At 36.2% G+C, this 16,461-nt stretch overlaps 1 protein-coding gene across 3 annotated transcripts in view; it reads left to right on the forward strand.

Annotated features, from left to right (window-relative positions):
- RNF13 (ring finger protein 13) overlaps positions 1–16,461 on the forward strand; it is a gene marked incomplete at both ends in the record, with an annotated part of 61,690 nt that overhangs the window by 26,289 nt on the left and 18,940 nt on the right. For all 3 annotated transcript variants that reach the window (XM_080696825.1, XM_080696826.1, XM_080696827.1), the window contains 3 exons: positions 3,251–3,341; positions 6,768–6,873; positions 11,307–11,400. In XM_080696825.1, coding sequence (XP_080552951.1) covers positions 3,251–3,341; positions 6,768–6,873; positions 11,307–11,400 — 291 coding nt within the window. The remainder of the gene's footprint in view (positions 1–3,250; positions 3,342–6,767; positions 6,874–11,306; positions 11,401–16,461) is intronic.

A 16,461-nucleotide genomic window follows, 5' to 3' on the forward strand; every position in this document is an offset into this window, starting at 1 on the left:
TACTGTGACTAGCAGGGAATTACATAGCCAAAGAAATGTAGTGCCGCAGTCAGAGAGAACCCCTACCAGGGCTTGAAACTTGGCTTTACTACCTAGAGTTGTGTACCTAGCATCTGTGCACATTACTCAACATCTCTGTGTCTCAGTTTATGAATGGGGATGATAATAGTACTCACCTCATTTGTTTGCCATGAGGGCAAAAAAAAGTAAGACTTTTAAAGCATCTAGGAGATTGCCTGATTCTTAGCCATCTTTTATTGGTTGTTCAAATATTATTATTATTATTGCATTCTAGAATGGGGAGAGAATAAATGAATACCTAACCAGATAGATGTCGAGAAATAGTGAGTGCTATAAGAAGAACCAGCCAGGCTAAGGGGCACAGAGCGACAAGAGCGAGGAGAAGGCGGCTGTCTTCCATAGGGTGCTCAGAAAAAGCTTCTTGCAAGGCACTGGTGTGTAGCTGAGAGCCGCCTCGTGCACATTTCTGAAGTAGTGTTCCAAGGAGAGAGAACGGCAAGTGCAGCGTCTCTGAGATAACCACGCTTAGTGTTCCAAGATGTGGCGGAAAGCCAGAGTGGCTGCAGTGGAGCGAGCAGGGAGAGTGGTGGGAGGACACTGGCGAAGGAGCTGGAGGCCAGCACAGCTTGGGCCTTGCACGCCATGACAAGGACTTTGGGATTCATCCTGAACCTATTGATTTTAAACAGTGGCATGAGGGCATCTGACCTCTTTTGGGAGTCACTTTGGCTGTTCTTGAGACTAGAGTGAAGGTGGATGACGTAAGGGTGCCACCGGCCCGGCCATGGGGGAAAGTCGTGGCTGCGGCAGCCAGGCAGGAACCATGGCGGCTGGGTCCCCGCAGTCAGGGCATGAGAAGTGGCGAGATTCTGGAGGTATTTTGAAGTTGACGGAACTTGTTATAGGGAGTAAAGGGAAGGGAGCAGTCAAGGATGATTCCAAGATGCTTAGCCTGAGAAACTAGGTCATGCTGTTTATGGAGAGGATTAAGGGTAGAGTTGATTGAGGAAAAAGAGACTTTAGAACTCTGCTTGAGACACAGTAACTTGGAAACACTATTAGTCAACTGGAGATACTGAGCAGGCAGTTGGATACGTGAATCTGGAGAGGCTGGAGCTGGCCGTTCGGATTATAAGTTACCTGTGATATTATGATAGTACTGGTTGGCAGTTTTGTATGTTTGGCAGTTTTGTATGTTAAATTAATATTTAGTGCTTTTTAAAGCTTTACTGTTAACTGAAGCATCTTCTGTCTTCCGTAGACAAATAATGTTGCAGTCTTCAAGGCGGCTATTCATATTTGCATACAGCATTCCCCCCTTCATCTTAATCTTCTTACTAAAGTGATTTTTCTGCATCTCTTTAGTTCTCACAATCCATAAGAAGTTATGTTACTTCCAATAATTATAAGCTAATAATTACAAGTCAGATTTTCTCAAGTTTATCAGAGTATCTTCATGAAAATATAAAACATTTTACAAAGGATATGTAATTGTAAGTTTTAATTGTCAAATGAAATAAATTTAAAATTGATATGTGATAGAGAAAAACCTCTTAGCAAGATAGAAAATAGCTCCCTAAAATATAGATTGTTCCATAACAGTACCTCTGCTGCTATTAAAATGAGATAGATGTATATTTTTTGACATGATAGGATATGGTAGGTGTATCATTGAATGGGAAAATGGGTTTTATTTTTCTATTATTCTATTTTGCCATTGATACAAAATGTTATTTATTCCCAGTCCTGCAAAATAAATAAATATTCCCATTGATATAAAAATAATGATTAAATATTCCTTGACAACCTTTTTGTTTTCTGTCTTCCTGGGGTTTACATGGTGTGTGTGTGTGTGTGTGTGTGTGTGTGTGTGTGTGTGTGTGTGTGTGTAAGTAAAAGGGGAAATGCTAATGTGTGTGGGAACAAATGTTTATATTTGAGTAAAATAATACAGAAGTGAAAAAATACTCCGCTAAGGATACCAACATTTAAAAACCTTGTGTTTATAAGGATAACAAACAAAAAACCCAAGCAAATCAATGGTTGCTGAGGTTAAGAGAAGGAATACCTATATAAAAAGATGTGAGGGAATTTGGGATATTGATGTAACATTCTCTATCTTAATTGTGGTTACATAATTTTATGTATCTATCAGAACTTATAGAACTGTTGATTACTTCAAATAAAACAAGTTTTGGGTGGGAAATATGCTAATGTTTTATTTTTCTTGTCTCTTTCCCACTTTTTAAACACATAATGCATATGCACTGTTTTTTAAAATATAAAACAAAGCTACTTTTAAAAACTAAAACAAATGAGCTACCTCTAAAGCTAAACTGTTAATAGTAAGGCTATCACAGCTAATAGTAAGGCTGCTTTTCCTGTTGATAACATTAAGAAGATTGCTTTTTTGGGCCAGCATTGTGTCACACACCTGTAATCCCAATACTTGGGAGGCTGAGACAGGAAGGTTGCAGGTTCGAGGGCAGCCTCAGCAAGTAATGAGACTCTTATCAACCTAGAGAGATACTGTTTCCAAATAAGAAATAAAATCAGGCTGGAGGTGTAGCTTGAAAGTAGAATGTCTCTGGGTTCAACCTATAGGACACACAAAAAACAAAAACAAAAGCAAAAAGATTGTTTTTATTTTCTGTTCCTGTGTAATGGGTAATTTTTACAAAATCCTCTTTTTTGTGTGGCATTTGCTTTTGGTTTTGAGTCTGTGTATAGGGGTCAAATCTCTTGAGATACCAGTCAAAATGCAAAGCTTTAGCATGAACTCCAGGCTTCGGGGAAGTAAACATTTACCCAGCCTTCTCCTCCCTGCCCTTTCTGAGCTCCTGGCAGCCTCTGACTCTGGGAAGCCAGAGATGTGTGTGCTGTTTTTCAGACTGTTGTGAAGTAGTCTTACATTCTTGCCTTGTATCTCTCCTAGAAATGGGTATGTAAAAGAAGCTTTTCCTTCTTTTTACTTAGAAATATCTCAATCTCATGGGACTATAGAGAAAATTAAGTGAGGTAACCTATACGTAGAGTATTAGCTTCTTTGTTGTAAATTTTACAGTGTTTCTAAACCACTTTGATAAATATAAATCTTAAAAAAATCAATCAATAGGTAATTAAAGTTGATTGTAATTTTTCTGTTGTATATTCTACTATTATGAAGAAAAGTTAAGTGTATTGTACAGTAAATATTGGCTTTTACAAATTTTATTGTTCTTTTATATAGTTGATGTCCTAAAGAAAATTGACATTCCATCTGTCTTTATTGGTGAATCATCAGCTAATTCCCTGAAAGATGAATTCACATATGAAAAAGGGTAAGTAATAAATATAAAAATATAATCACAACTTAAAATTCTTCTTTATAGTTGAGTAGAATTGTATATAATGTTAATTGTAGTTAAGATTATACTATAGAATGAACTATATTGTCCTAAATTATCCCTTTTAACTCATTATGTTAAGACTTGCTGTATTGTATTATTTCTTCTGTGTATGATTATATCATTTATACATATATGTATATATATATGTGTGTGTGTGTGTGTATATATATATATAATTTTTTTGTAGTACTGGGGATTGAACCCAGAGGCATTCTGCTTCTGAGCTACACTCCAAGCTGTATTAGTTTTTCTACTTTTGAAGTAAGGTTTCACTAAATTGCGGAGGGCCTTGCCAAGTTGCTAAGGCTGGCCATGAACTACAGTACTAAGATTACAGTACTAAATACTATACTTAATATTGAACCAAGTACTAGGATTACAGGTATATACCATCATGCCCAGGTCTGATTATGTATTAAAAATATACTCATGCTAGAGAAAGTTGATAATGTTGGTACTAATATTGCTAAAATGATAAAACTTTTTCCATTTTTTCATTTAATCAAACCAGTGGTATTTAAAAACAAAGTGATTTACATTTTCTTTGAAGAAATGTGTGTGTGTGTGAGTGTGTGTGTGTGTGTGTGTGTGTGTGTGTGTGTGTGTAGGTACTAAGGATTGAATCCTGGGCCTTGCTCATGCTTGATAAGCATTCTGTCACTGAGTGACATCCATAGCCTTTTTTAATATTTTAAATTTTGAGACAGTATCTCTCTAAATTGTATCCAGGTTGACCTTAAATTTGTGATCTTTCTGCCTTTGTCTCCTGAATATCTGGGATTATAGACATGTACCACTGCACCTGACTTATCTTTTCTGTTATTATTATTATTATTATTATTATTATTATTATTATTATTATTATTATTATTATTTATTTTTTGGTGGTACTGGGGTTCCTGGAAGCCCTTCTACCTCTGGGCTACAGTCCCAGACCTATTTTATATTTTTATTTGGAAACAGTGTCTCCTAAGCCAGCGCATGCGGCTGGCTTCGAACCTGTGCAATCCTCCTGTCTCTACCTCCCAAGCGCGGGGATTACAAGCGTGCGCCATCACGCCCGGCTATTATTATTGTTTTTTATTAAACAAATTTTTTATTGAGCATAAATAGTATACATTTAAACTATACTTGGTGCTCTCCCCTCCTGCCCCCGTTTTCCCTTCCCCCTCCCACCAATGATTGTCCAGGGTAACCATGCCATATTCATAATTTTTACACATATTCAGATGTAGACCCTCATTTATATTTTATTTTAAAGAAATTATTTTATAAACATAGAATCCAAAATATAGTGTAAATATAAGCCTTTAGTTTCCTCTATATTTTATCACTCATATTAATAATAATGTGTCATAAAATGGAACATATAATGCACAATATTTGTAACTTGCTTTATTATATGATCCTTTTCGTGTTCATACATGTCCACAATCTTTTATCCCACTTCTTGGAGACATGTATTGAGGAACTTGAACATTTTTAGATTTTTAAAAGTTAAGTGACATTCCAAATGGAATTTAAGGCAGTATCCCACTGTTAAGTCACTGTAACTGCGGAGAGGTTTCTTTAACTGATGCATTGTAATGAGTAGTGAGGTTCAGAGTGACAGAAAGAAGCAGGCACGGAGAGCTCGTGTGTGTCCCAGGGCGCAGCCTGCTCCTTCCCCTTCCCCACCTAACATCCACACCGATGCTGATGATGCTGATTACTCATGTGTGGACAAAGGATTATTTGAACTCCTTCCATCATCCTCACGTTTCCCCTTCTGCCTCTCCACCTCCCTCCCCAGGTCCCCTCTCCTCTATTCTACTAGCATCCTCCCTTGTCTGAAGCCCGCTTTGTTTCCCAGTTTCCCTCCAGCCTCCACATATGAGGAGTAATGTGACTTCATTTTCTGTGACCACCTAATCTTAGTTAGCACAACGTTCAAGTCCATTCGTTTTTCTGCAGATGTCATAATTGTGTTCTTCTCTATGGTTGAATAGAATTCCATTGTGTGTATGTACCATATGTTGTCATCTATTTATCTGTGACAGACACCTAGGCTGGTTCCATAATTTGGCCAGTTCCACAGTGTGGCTCTTGTGAATTGTGCTGCTGTAAACATGGACATGCATGTATCACTATAATATTCTGACAGTTCCTTTGGGAAGATCCCCAGGAGTGGTATAGCTGGGTTGTATGATGGTTCTGTAACGACAGCGTTACATGGAACCTCCGCACTGATCTCCATAGCGGCTGTACTAACTTGCAATCTCACCAACAGTGGATAAGGGTTCCTATTTCCAACATATATTATTCTTTATATTCTTGATGATTGCCATTGTAACTGGAGTTAGATGAAATATGTGTCATTTTGATTTGCATTTCCCTGATAACCGCAGAGAATTTATGAGTATTTGTTGAGCATGGTGGCACATGCTTGTAATCCCAGCATTTGGGAGGCTGAGACAGGAGGATCACAGTTCACGGACAGCTTCAGCTACTTAGGCCCTTTACAACTCAGCGAGACCTTGTTTCGAAATAAAGGATAAAAAATAGGGCTGGGGTGTTGCTTGAAGGTAGAATGCCCCTGGGTTCCATCCCAAGTACCGTAAAAAAAGAATTTATGAATATTTTTCATATCAGCTTAAGCTGACTGCCAAATGAATTGCAAACATTTTATATAAATATATAAATGTGAATAAATAGATATATACACATACACACATATATGTGTATATATATATACGTATGTATATATATGCATATATATGGGATTAAACCCAAGCAGATACTATATTTTAAAGCTTTGTTTTTTTAAGTGTTTCATTCCATATCTCCCCAATGCATGTAGGGCACAGGGGTTGTGTCTGCTGCACCTGGTGCCATAGGTATGTGTAAAGCATAGGGTAGGGAGGAGTATAATTTTGATCAGTTGTGGCTCTAGAGTTTTTCTGTGGAAGGAAGCAATGAACAGTGATTTGGTCGAGATGGGGGTTCTTGCTGACGTGCCACCAAAGTTACTGACATTTTTTTTATGATAATGCTGCATATAAAGTATAAATTTTCCCCATATCACTAGATCCAGTAAATCATATCTCTCAGGATAGATATAGTATTGATTGGCTGATTTTCTTTACCCAGTCTAAGAGCTTCTTTTAATTATATAGGCAAGTTATTTTGAAAAATGTATAAAATAGCCTTGACATAAAAATATCTCTTAAATTATTAGGAATCATATATTAGAAATAAGAGATACATGTAGTGGATTGTATTATAATGGTTATACATCTTTAAAGCATTTTTCTTGTTTTTATTTAGCATTCCAGTTTGGCAATTCTTATTCTTAATTATTAATTTTTTTTCTTCTAGGGGCCACATTATCTTAGTTCCAGAATTTAGTCTTCCTCTAGAATACTATCTAATCCCCTTCCTCATCATAGTGGGCATCTGTCTCATCTTGATAGTCATTTTCATGGTAGGTAAATTAATTGTTAATAATTTATAAAATATATTATGGATGAATCTAAAAACATCGTATTGTGTGACAAGTTCCCTATGAAAAAGTACATATTTATGGGGCTATTTATATGCAGTTCCGGAAAAGATAAAGATAATATGATTGGAAAAAATCAGAACAGTGATTGCCTCTGGGGGGACATTGAGGGGTGAGGGATTTGCTGAAATGTTAGGAGGATCTTCCAGGGGCAAGAGTCAGATTCCATATCTTGATAGAAGTTTGGGTTGCACACATATATGGCATTTGTTTGAATCCACCAAATTTTATACTTAAAATCTTGTGCATTTCATTACTCATAAATTGTACCTTGACAGAAAACAAAGAATTGTAAAAAAAAAATTCTACACTCTTAAGTATTTTTGGAGAAGTATACTGATATTTGTGACTTACTTTGAAATGAATTGCAAAATATTTAACAGGAAACCAGGTTTTATGGCGCATACCTATAATCCCAGTATTGGGTGAGACCTTGTTACAAAATAAAAAATAAAATAGGTCTGGGGGTATAGCTCAAAGGTAGAATACTTCTGGATTCAGTCCTCAGTATTGGAAAAAAAATTAGCAGGAAAAAATACGGTGATTTATTGATGGGCAGATCAAGGAATTGACAGATATGTCATAAAAGTATAGCACAATGTTAATTGTAGAATCTAGGTAGTAGATATATGGATATTTATTGTGTAATTCTTTCAACTGTTCTGTATGTTTAAGAATTTCCATTCTAAAATGTAAAGAAAGAATATGCAGGCCTTGAGGTTAATGGGATGACATATTGTTTCTAAAGAACAGTAATGCCAAAGTAGAGTTGCAGGACTCATAGCTGGTCTGTGAAGTCAAGTTGACTTTGATAATAAAACTAAGATAAAGGCCTTTGTAATTCCAGTATTTGAGAGGTTGAGATAGGAGAATGCAGGTTTAAGGACAGCCTCAGCAAGTAGTGAGACTTTCATCAACCTAGGGAGACCCTGTTTCCAAAAAAAAAAAAAACAACAACAACAACAAAAAAAAAACGGGTGGGAGAGGGTAGCTCGGAGGTAGAATGCCTCCAGATTCAATTTCTTTCTTTTTAAAAATTTTTTTTTCACGGGTCTGGGGATGGAACTCGGGGGCATTTGACCTCTGGGCCACACCCCCTGCCCTATTTTTATTCTTTATTTTGAAACAGGGTCTTACTAAGTTGCGGAGGGCCTAAGTAGCTGAGGCTGTCTGCGAACCGCAATCTTACGGTTTCAGCCTCCTGAGTGCTGGGATTATAAATTTGCGCCACCACACCTGGCTCGGATTCAGTTTCAGTCTTCAGTCTCTCTCTCTCTCTCTCTCTCTCTCTCTCTCTCTCTCTCTCTCTCTCTCTCTCTCTCTCTCTCTCACACACACACACACACACACACACACACACTCTAATAATAATAATAGTAATTATGATGATGATAGTAATAATATATTTGCCTTTGTCACCTTCATTCTTTTGGAATGAAGTATATAGGGGAAGTTGCTAGAGGCTGCATGATGTGTGATATCAAAACATTTGAAGACAGGCAGATGAGAATCTCTGTATTCTCTTTACACAAATATTAAAAGAAAATTGCAAAGATATAAAACAATCCCACTTTTTTGCTTATTTTTCATTCTGAATATTTATATTAACGTCCACTAATCTAGTTATTTAATTTATAGATTGAAATAGAGAATAACTATCTTTTTTTTTTTTTTTTTTGGTGGTGGTACTGGGGTTCCTGGAAACCCTTCTACCTCCGGGCTACACTTCCAGACCTATTTTTACATTTTTATTTGGAAACGGGGTCTCTTAAGCCAGCGCAGCTGGCTTCGAACCTGCGCGATCCTCCTGTCTCTGCCTCCCAAGTGCGGGGATTACAAGTGTGTGCCACCACACCTGGCAAGAATAACCATCTTTAAAGTGTTTAATTTTCCCATGATGCTATGACATTTTTTATTTATTTAGGTCTTTCATATAACCTAGTTTAATCATTTTTCTGTAAATCTTTCATGTCTTTGGTTAGATTAACTACATATGTAGAATTTTTTGCTATTATGAGAGAGTTTTTTGGAATTATATTTTCTAACTAGTTATTACTAAGATATTGAAACATTGATATTTTAAAACGAACTTTTAATTTTGGAATATTGTTACACTTACAGCAGGGTTACAAAGAAGAGAGTTCCTAAAAATTGCTGAAGTAGTTTAACCATTGTTAATGTTTTGCATTACCATGGGCATTTTGTCAAAAAAGAAACTCACACTGGTACATTAGTAAATGCCATTATGTGTGTCTTTCACCAGTTTTTCCATTACTGTAGTATTTCGGTTCCCGGATCCAGTCCATGGTACCACATTGTATTTATCACAGTTCCCTTGTCTCCTCAGATCTATGGCAGTTTCTCAGTTTGTCTTTGTTTTTTGTGACTTTATAGACTTGAAGGCTATTGGCTAATAACTTGCAGAATGGCCCTTCAATCCCATTTTTTTTAAATCTCATGATTTGGCTGGATGACTTTTTTTATTTTTTGGTGGTACTGGGGTTCCTGGAAGCCCTTCTACCTCTGGGCTACACTCTGAGACCTATTTTTTATATTTTTATTTGGAAACAGGGTCTCTTAAGCCAGCAAGGCAGGCTTCGAATCTGTGTGATCCTCCTGTCTCTGCCTCCCAAGCGCAGGGATTACAAGCAGTGAACCACCACGCCCAGCTTGGGTTGTTTTTCAAAAGAATATTACAGAGGTGAATTGCCCTTCTCATTACATCATGTCAGGGGGTATATCCTTATAACACTACTGATGATGCTAATATTCCTCTGTTGCTTAAAATAATGTTTACCAAGTTTCTCTATTACAATAATATTTTTCTACCTAGGCATGGTGACCCATGCCTATAATCAGTACTTGGGAGGCTGAGACAGGAGACCCTGTTTCAAAACAAAACATAAAAATGTCTGGAAGTATAGCTCAGAGACACAGTGTCCCTGAGTTCAATCCTTGGTACCACAAACATAAAAAGAAGTAGTAGTAAATATCTAGAAGCTGATAGAGATTATAGAATTAAAACTTAGAATCAGCATCACTAAATAGTGACGTTAGAAGACTTCCCTTGAAATCAGGAACCTAAATGGGTACATGTTTGGACAAACTATTTAACATTGTGCAGTATTTGCTGGTAAAATGAAGGATAAAGGAATGTAAGGGCTGAAAATAAGAAAACCAGATTTTTATTTATTTTCTTTAAATAGATACTGAATTATATATTTTTCTTCTGTTTGCTTTGAGATTATTAATTTTTCTCATTTATTCAGCTCATATGTTAGATGATATTAATTTGTTTTATAAGATTTAAATACCCTGGAGCCGGGCATGGTGGCACATGCTTGTAATCCCAGTACTTGGGAGGCTGAGACAGAAGGATCGCAGGTTCGCAGCCAGGCTTGAACATATATTTGTATACCCATGCTCATAGCAACAGCATTCACAGTAGCCATGGTGGAAGCAACCTAACTATCCACGAATGGATGAGTAGATGAGCAAAGTAGAGTATATTCACCCAGTGGACCCCTGGCCAGCATTATGAAGGAAGGAAATTCTGACACACACTATATTATGGGTGAAACTTGAAGACATTATGCTAAATAAAGTAAGTTAGTGACAAAGGGACAGACACTGCATGGCTCTACTTGTGTCAGGCACCCAGAGCGGTCAAATTCATAGAAGCAGAAAGTAGAATGCTGGTTTCCAGGCACTGGTGGGTGGATGTCTCCTTCACACCCTGATTGCATCTCCTTTAGATACAAACCCAGGGGCTGCATTGTAGGGTAGGTTCCTCCATTCTGTTTTCCATATGGCCGTACTAATTTACAGTCCCAACAGTGTGTAGAGAATCCCTTTTTTTTTACATCCTCAGGTCCTGTAGACTTCCCTTTCATTTGTGCAGCCTAGGAATTTGTAGTTGAAAGTGTTTTGTGTACTTTATCTTACATTTCTGAATATTTGTAGTGGAAGTATTAATAGCTTTGACCACTATGCTGCTAAAACTAAATGTACAATATCTCTAATGAGTATATGCTCGGAAGTTTTATGTGTAAAGGAATCTCAACTTCCTATTCTTTGTGACCCACTGAAGCCTTTATAATCTTCAGACTACTATTTGTGTTTTACAAGCAAACAGTTACAGGTTATTTTAGTGTCTTTATCAGTAAGTTAAATATAATTAAGGCCAGTGAATAAAAATTCAAAAGATAATGTGTAAGTTAACTAATCACTTTTAATTTGATGTTTACTTAATAATATTATTGTGATTAAAATTTAAATAAATTCAGTTTGTTTGCAGTAGCTATCTAGAAACTTCAAATAATACCTAACACCTTTTTTCCTCTTTTTATTTTTAGATCACAAAATTTGTTCAAGACAGACATAGAGCCAGAAGAAATAGACTTCGTAAGGATCAACTTAAAAAACTCCCTGTACATAAATTCAAGAAAGGTAAGTGAATGTTTTTGTTTTCTAAATAATAACAGTTTGCCGGGTGTGGTGGCACACGCTTGTAATCCCCACGCTTGGGAGGCAGAGATAGGAGGATCACACAGGTTCGAAGCCAGCCTCACTGGCTTAGAGACTCCATTTCCAAATAAAAATATAAAATAGTTCTGGGAGTGTAACCCCGATGTAGAAGGGTTTCCAGGGACCCCAGTACTACCAAAAATAAATAAATAAATAAATAAATAAATAAATAAATAAATAAATAGATAAACCCAGTTTATTTCAGAATACATGATGACCATATTCTAATACTCTTCTTTCTTTACATTTTAATATGAAAAATTTTAAACATACAGAAGAGTTGAAAGAACTTTCTAACACCCATATATTCAGTGCCTAGATGCACAATTAATGTTTTATTATACTGTTGCCACCTATCTACCCATCAATACATCTTACTATTTTTCCTCCTAATTTTTTTACAATGCATTTTGAAGTTAGTTGCAGATATCAATATGCTTTCCCCAAATATAATATCATGTATAACACTACTTAAGAGTTTAGTGAGGTTTTTTTTATAGTTTTTTTCTTTTGAGGTATAATTTATATGCAATGAATTGCATAGGACTTAAATATACAGTTCTGTGAATTCAGACAAACAATACAGTTGTACAACCTAAACCTATCAAGATAAAGAATATGACTCACATCTCTGGAAGGTCCTCATATCCTCTTTGGGAAATCAATCACCTCTCTCTGATTTTTCCACTCATCTTTTCCCTTTTCAGAACTATATAAAAATGAACTCATACAATATATATCCCCCTTTTTTTGACTGGGTCTCACTGTGTTGCCCAGGCTAGCCTTGAACTTGTGATCCTTTTGCCTTAGCCTCTGGAATAGCTGGGATTACAGGTTTGTGCCACCATACCCGTGATTTGTATGTTTTCTTTAGAGAAATTTCTAGACATGTTTAAGTTGGGTTGTTTGAGATTTTGTTGAGGTATAGGATTTTTTGATATATTCTGGATAGTAAATTCTTAAAAAATAGGATATGCAAATATTCTTTCCATTCTATTGTCTTTTCAGTTCTTTTTTTTTTTATTGGTGCATTGTATTTATACATAATAATGGGGTAAAAAAAACTTGTGTAGACATAAATACGCAAATCACCCAGCCAGCCCCTTCCCAGTCCCCACCCCACTCTCTCCCTATCCCTCCCTCCCATGCTTGGCTTAGTGGTTGACTTTGATATGAATAAGTACATCCTGTGCTTTAAAGAGTTTCCTCCTCCCCCATCCCCACAGTTAGGTTGTCTTCTTTGCTCCTCTATAGGATCTCCTTTTTCACCTGGAGTTCCTCCTATGACCCCTTTTACCTTAGCTTTCACATATTAGGAAAGCATCTGATTTCTCACTTTTTGCAACTGACTAATCTTGCTTAGCATAATGTCTTCCAGTTTCATCCATTTCCGCGTAAATGCTGCAACTGTGTGTTTTTTTTTTTTATGGCTGAGTAAAATTCCATTGTGTACATATCCCACAGTTTTGTAATCCATTCATCTGTTGATGGACATCTTGGCTGGTTCCATAGTTTGTCAGTGGTGAATTGTGCAGCTATGAACATAGATACACATGCATTAGTTTGATAGTTTGGTTTTCTTTCTTTTGGGTAGATACCCAGAAGTGGTATTGCTGGATTGAATGGTAAATTTGTTCCCATTCTTCTGAGGATTCTCCATATTGTTTTCCAAAGTGGTTGCACTAATTTGCAATCCCACCAACAATGTTTTAGAATTCCCACTTCTCCACATCATCGTGAGCATTTGTTGTTGATTGTGTTTTGAATGGTTGCCATTCTAGTTGGGGTAAGGTTAAATTTAAGGGTCTTCTGGATTTGCATTTCTCTGATTGCCAAAGATGTTGAGCATTTTTTCACGCATCTATTGGACATTTGAATTTCTTATTTCATGAAGTGTCTCTTTAGTTCGCTTGCCCATTTTTTGATTGGATTATTTGTTTTGTTAGTGTTGAGTTTCTTGAGTTCTCTGTATGTTCTAGATATTAATCCTCTATTGGAAGAGTAGGTGGCAAAAATCTTCTCCTATTCCGTTGGCTCTCGATTAAGGTTCTTGACAGTTTTCTTTGCTGTACAGAAGCTCTTCAGTTTCATGCAGTCCCATGTATTGATTCGCCTTTTAGTTTGTTGTGCCTTTGGTTTCTTGTTGAGAAAGTTTTTATCTGTGCCTATGTGTTGCAGAGTTGGACCTATGACCTCTTCAAGGAGCCTCAACGTCTCTGTTCTAATTTCCAAGTCTTTGATCCATCTTGAATTGACTCTTGTACAGGGTGAGAAAGTAGGATTAATTTGCAATTCTTTGCATATGGCTAGCCAGTTTTGCTAACACCATTTGTTGAACAGGCTGTCTTTTTTCCATTGTATGTTTTTGTCTCCTTTCTCAAAAAACAATTGGTTGTAAGTGTGTGGACTTGTTTCTGGGTTTCCTATTCTGTTCCATTGGTCTATGTATCTGTTTTTGTGCCAGTACCATCCTGTTTTTATTAAAATGGCTTTGTGGTATAGTCTAAAGTCAGGTATTGTGATTCTTCCTGCATGGTTTTTGTTGCTGAGAACTACTTTGGCTATTCTGGGCTTTTTGTTGTTCCAAATAAATTTAAGGACTGATTTTTCTATGTCTGTGAGGAATGATCTTGGTAATTTAATGGGCATTATGTTGAATCTGTAGATCACTTTTAAAAGGATGACCATTTTAATGATATTTATTCTGCCTATCATGAACCTGGAAGACTTTTCCATCTTCTAAGATCTTTGATTTCTTTTTTCAATGTTTTATAATTTTCTTTGCAGAAATCTTTTATCTCCTTGGTTAAGTTTTCCTAAGTATTTTTTTTTTTATGGGAGATCCTGAGTGGAAGTGTTTTCTGAATTTCTTTTTCAGTTGATTTATGGTTGGTGTATGGAAACGTTTCTTATTTTTTAAGATTGATTTTGTATCCAGACACTTTGCTGAATTTGTTGATTTATTCTGTAAGCCTTTTGGTTAAGTTTGTTGGGTTTTCTAAATATAGTATCATGTCATCTGCAAATAGTGAAATTTTGAGTTCTTCTTTCCCTATTTGGAGTTGTTCTTTCCCTATTTGTACTCCTTTGATTTCCTTTTCTTGCCTTATTGCTCTGGCTAGAGCTAGAGTCTCAAGTACTATATTGAAGAAAAGTGGTGATAATGGACATCCTTGTCTTGTTTCTGTTTTCAGGGGTAATTCTTGAAGGTTTTCCCCATTTAATATGATATTGGCTGTGGCCTTATTGTAGATTGCCTTTATGATGTTGAGATATGTTCCTTTTATTCCAGTTCTCTGCAGTGCTTTTATCATAAATGGATGTTATATTTTAACAAATGCTTTTTCAGCATGTATTGAAATGATCGTGTGATTTTTGTCTTTGGTTCTGTTTATATGATGAATTACATGGATTGATTTTCGTATGTTGAACCAGCCTCGAATCCCTGGAATGAGCCCTACCTGGTCATGTTGTATGATTTTCTTTATGTGGTTTTGAATGCGTGTTGCTAGTATTTTGTTTAGCAGTTTTGCATCCAAATTCATCAAAGATATAGACCTGTAGTTCTTTTTCCTTGAACTGTCTTTATTTGGTTTTGGTATTAATATGATGTTGGTTTCATAGAATGTATTTGGGAGAGTCACTTTTTTTCTGTTTCATTAAATAGTTTGAGGAGTATTGGTATTAGCTCTTTCTATAAAGGTTTTATAGAATTCACTTGGGAAACCATCTGGTCCTAGGCTTTTCTTTAATGGTAGGCTCTTTTTTGCTGTTTCAATATCTTCTTGACTCAATTTAGGAAGGTTATATTTATCTAGAAAGTTGTCAATTTTCTCCAGACTTTCCATTTTGTTGGAGTATAGTTTTTCAAAGTAGTTTCTGATAATCCTCTGGATTTCTACACTGTCAGTAGTAATGTCTCCTTTTTCATTTCTTATCTTCATAATTTGGGTTGATTGTCTCTCTTTTTTTTTAGTTAGGTTGGCTAGTGGTTTATCTATCTTGTTAAGTATTTTGAGAAAACAGCTTTTGGTTTTGTTGACTTTCTGTATTTTTTTATTCTCTAGTTTGTTAATTTCTGCTCTGATTTTAATAATTTCCTTACTTCTACTGGCTTTCAGGTTAGATTGTTCCTATTTTTCAAGGGCTTTGAGGTGTTATTAGGTTATTTATTTGGTGATTTTCTGTTTTGCTTATGTGAGCACTCAATGCTATAAATTTTCCTCTTAGCACTGCCTTCAAAGTGTCCCAGAGGTTTTGATATGTTGTATCTTTATTTTTGTTTGTTTATATAAATTTCTTGATTTCACCTCTTAAATCTTCTATGACCCATTCTTCATTCAGAAGTGTGGTGTTCAGCCTCCACATGTTTATGTGGTTTCTCTGGGTCTTCTAATATTTGATTTTTAATTTCATTTCATTATGTTCTGAAAAGACACAGGGAAGTATGTCACATTTTTTAAATTTCCAGTGCTCACTTGTGGCCCAGGATGTGATCTATTTTGGAGAACATTCCATGAGCAGCTGAGAAAAATGTGAACTCCGCTGTAGTTGGGTAAAATATTCTATATGTGTCCAACAGATCCATTTGATTAATGGTGTTCTTTAGTTCTGAGCCATTTTTACTGACCTTTTGTCTGTAAGATCGGTCTAATGGTGTGAGAGGTATGTTGAAGTCTCCCAGTATTATTGTATTGGGATTTATGTGTGACTTAATGTCACAGAGAGTTTGTTTTATGAAAGTAGCTGCACCTATGTTTGGGGCATAAATGTTGATTATTGTTATTTCCTCTTGCTGGATTGTTCCTTTTTTTTGGTGGTACTGGGGTTCCTAGAAACCCCTCTACCTCTGGGCTATACTCCCAGACCTATTTTTATATTTTTTATTATTTGGAAACAGGGTCTCTTAAGCCAGCAAGGCTGGCTTCGAACCTGTGCGCGATCCTCCTGTCTCTGCCTCCCAAGCGTGGGGATTACAAGCGT

The sequence above is a fragment of the Muscardinus avellanarius genome (genome assembly GCF_963383645.1).
Source record: "Muscardinus avellanarius genome assembly, chromosome: 5".
NCBI lineage: Eukaryota > Metazoa > Chordata > Mammalia > Rodentia > Gliridae > Muscardinus > Muscardinus avellanarius.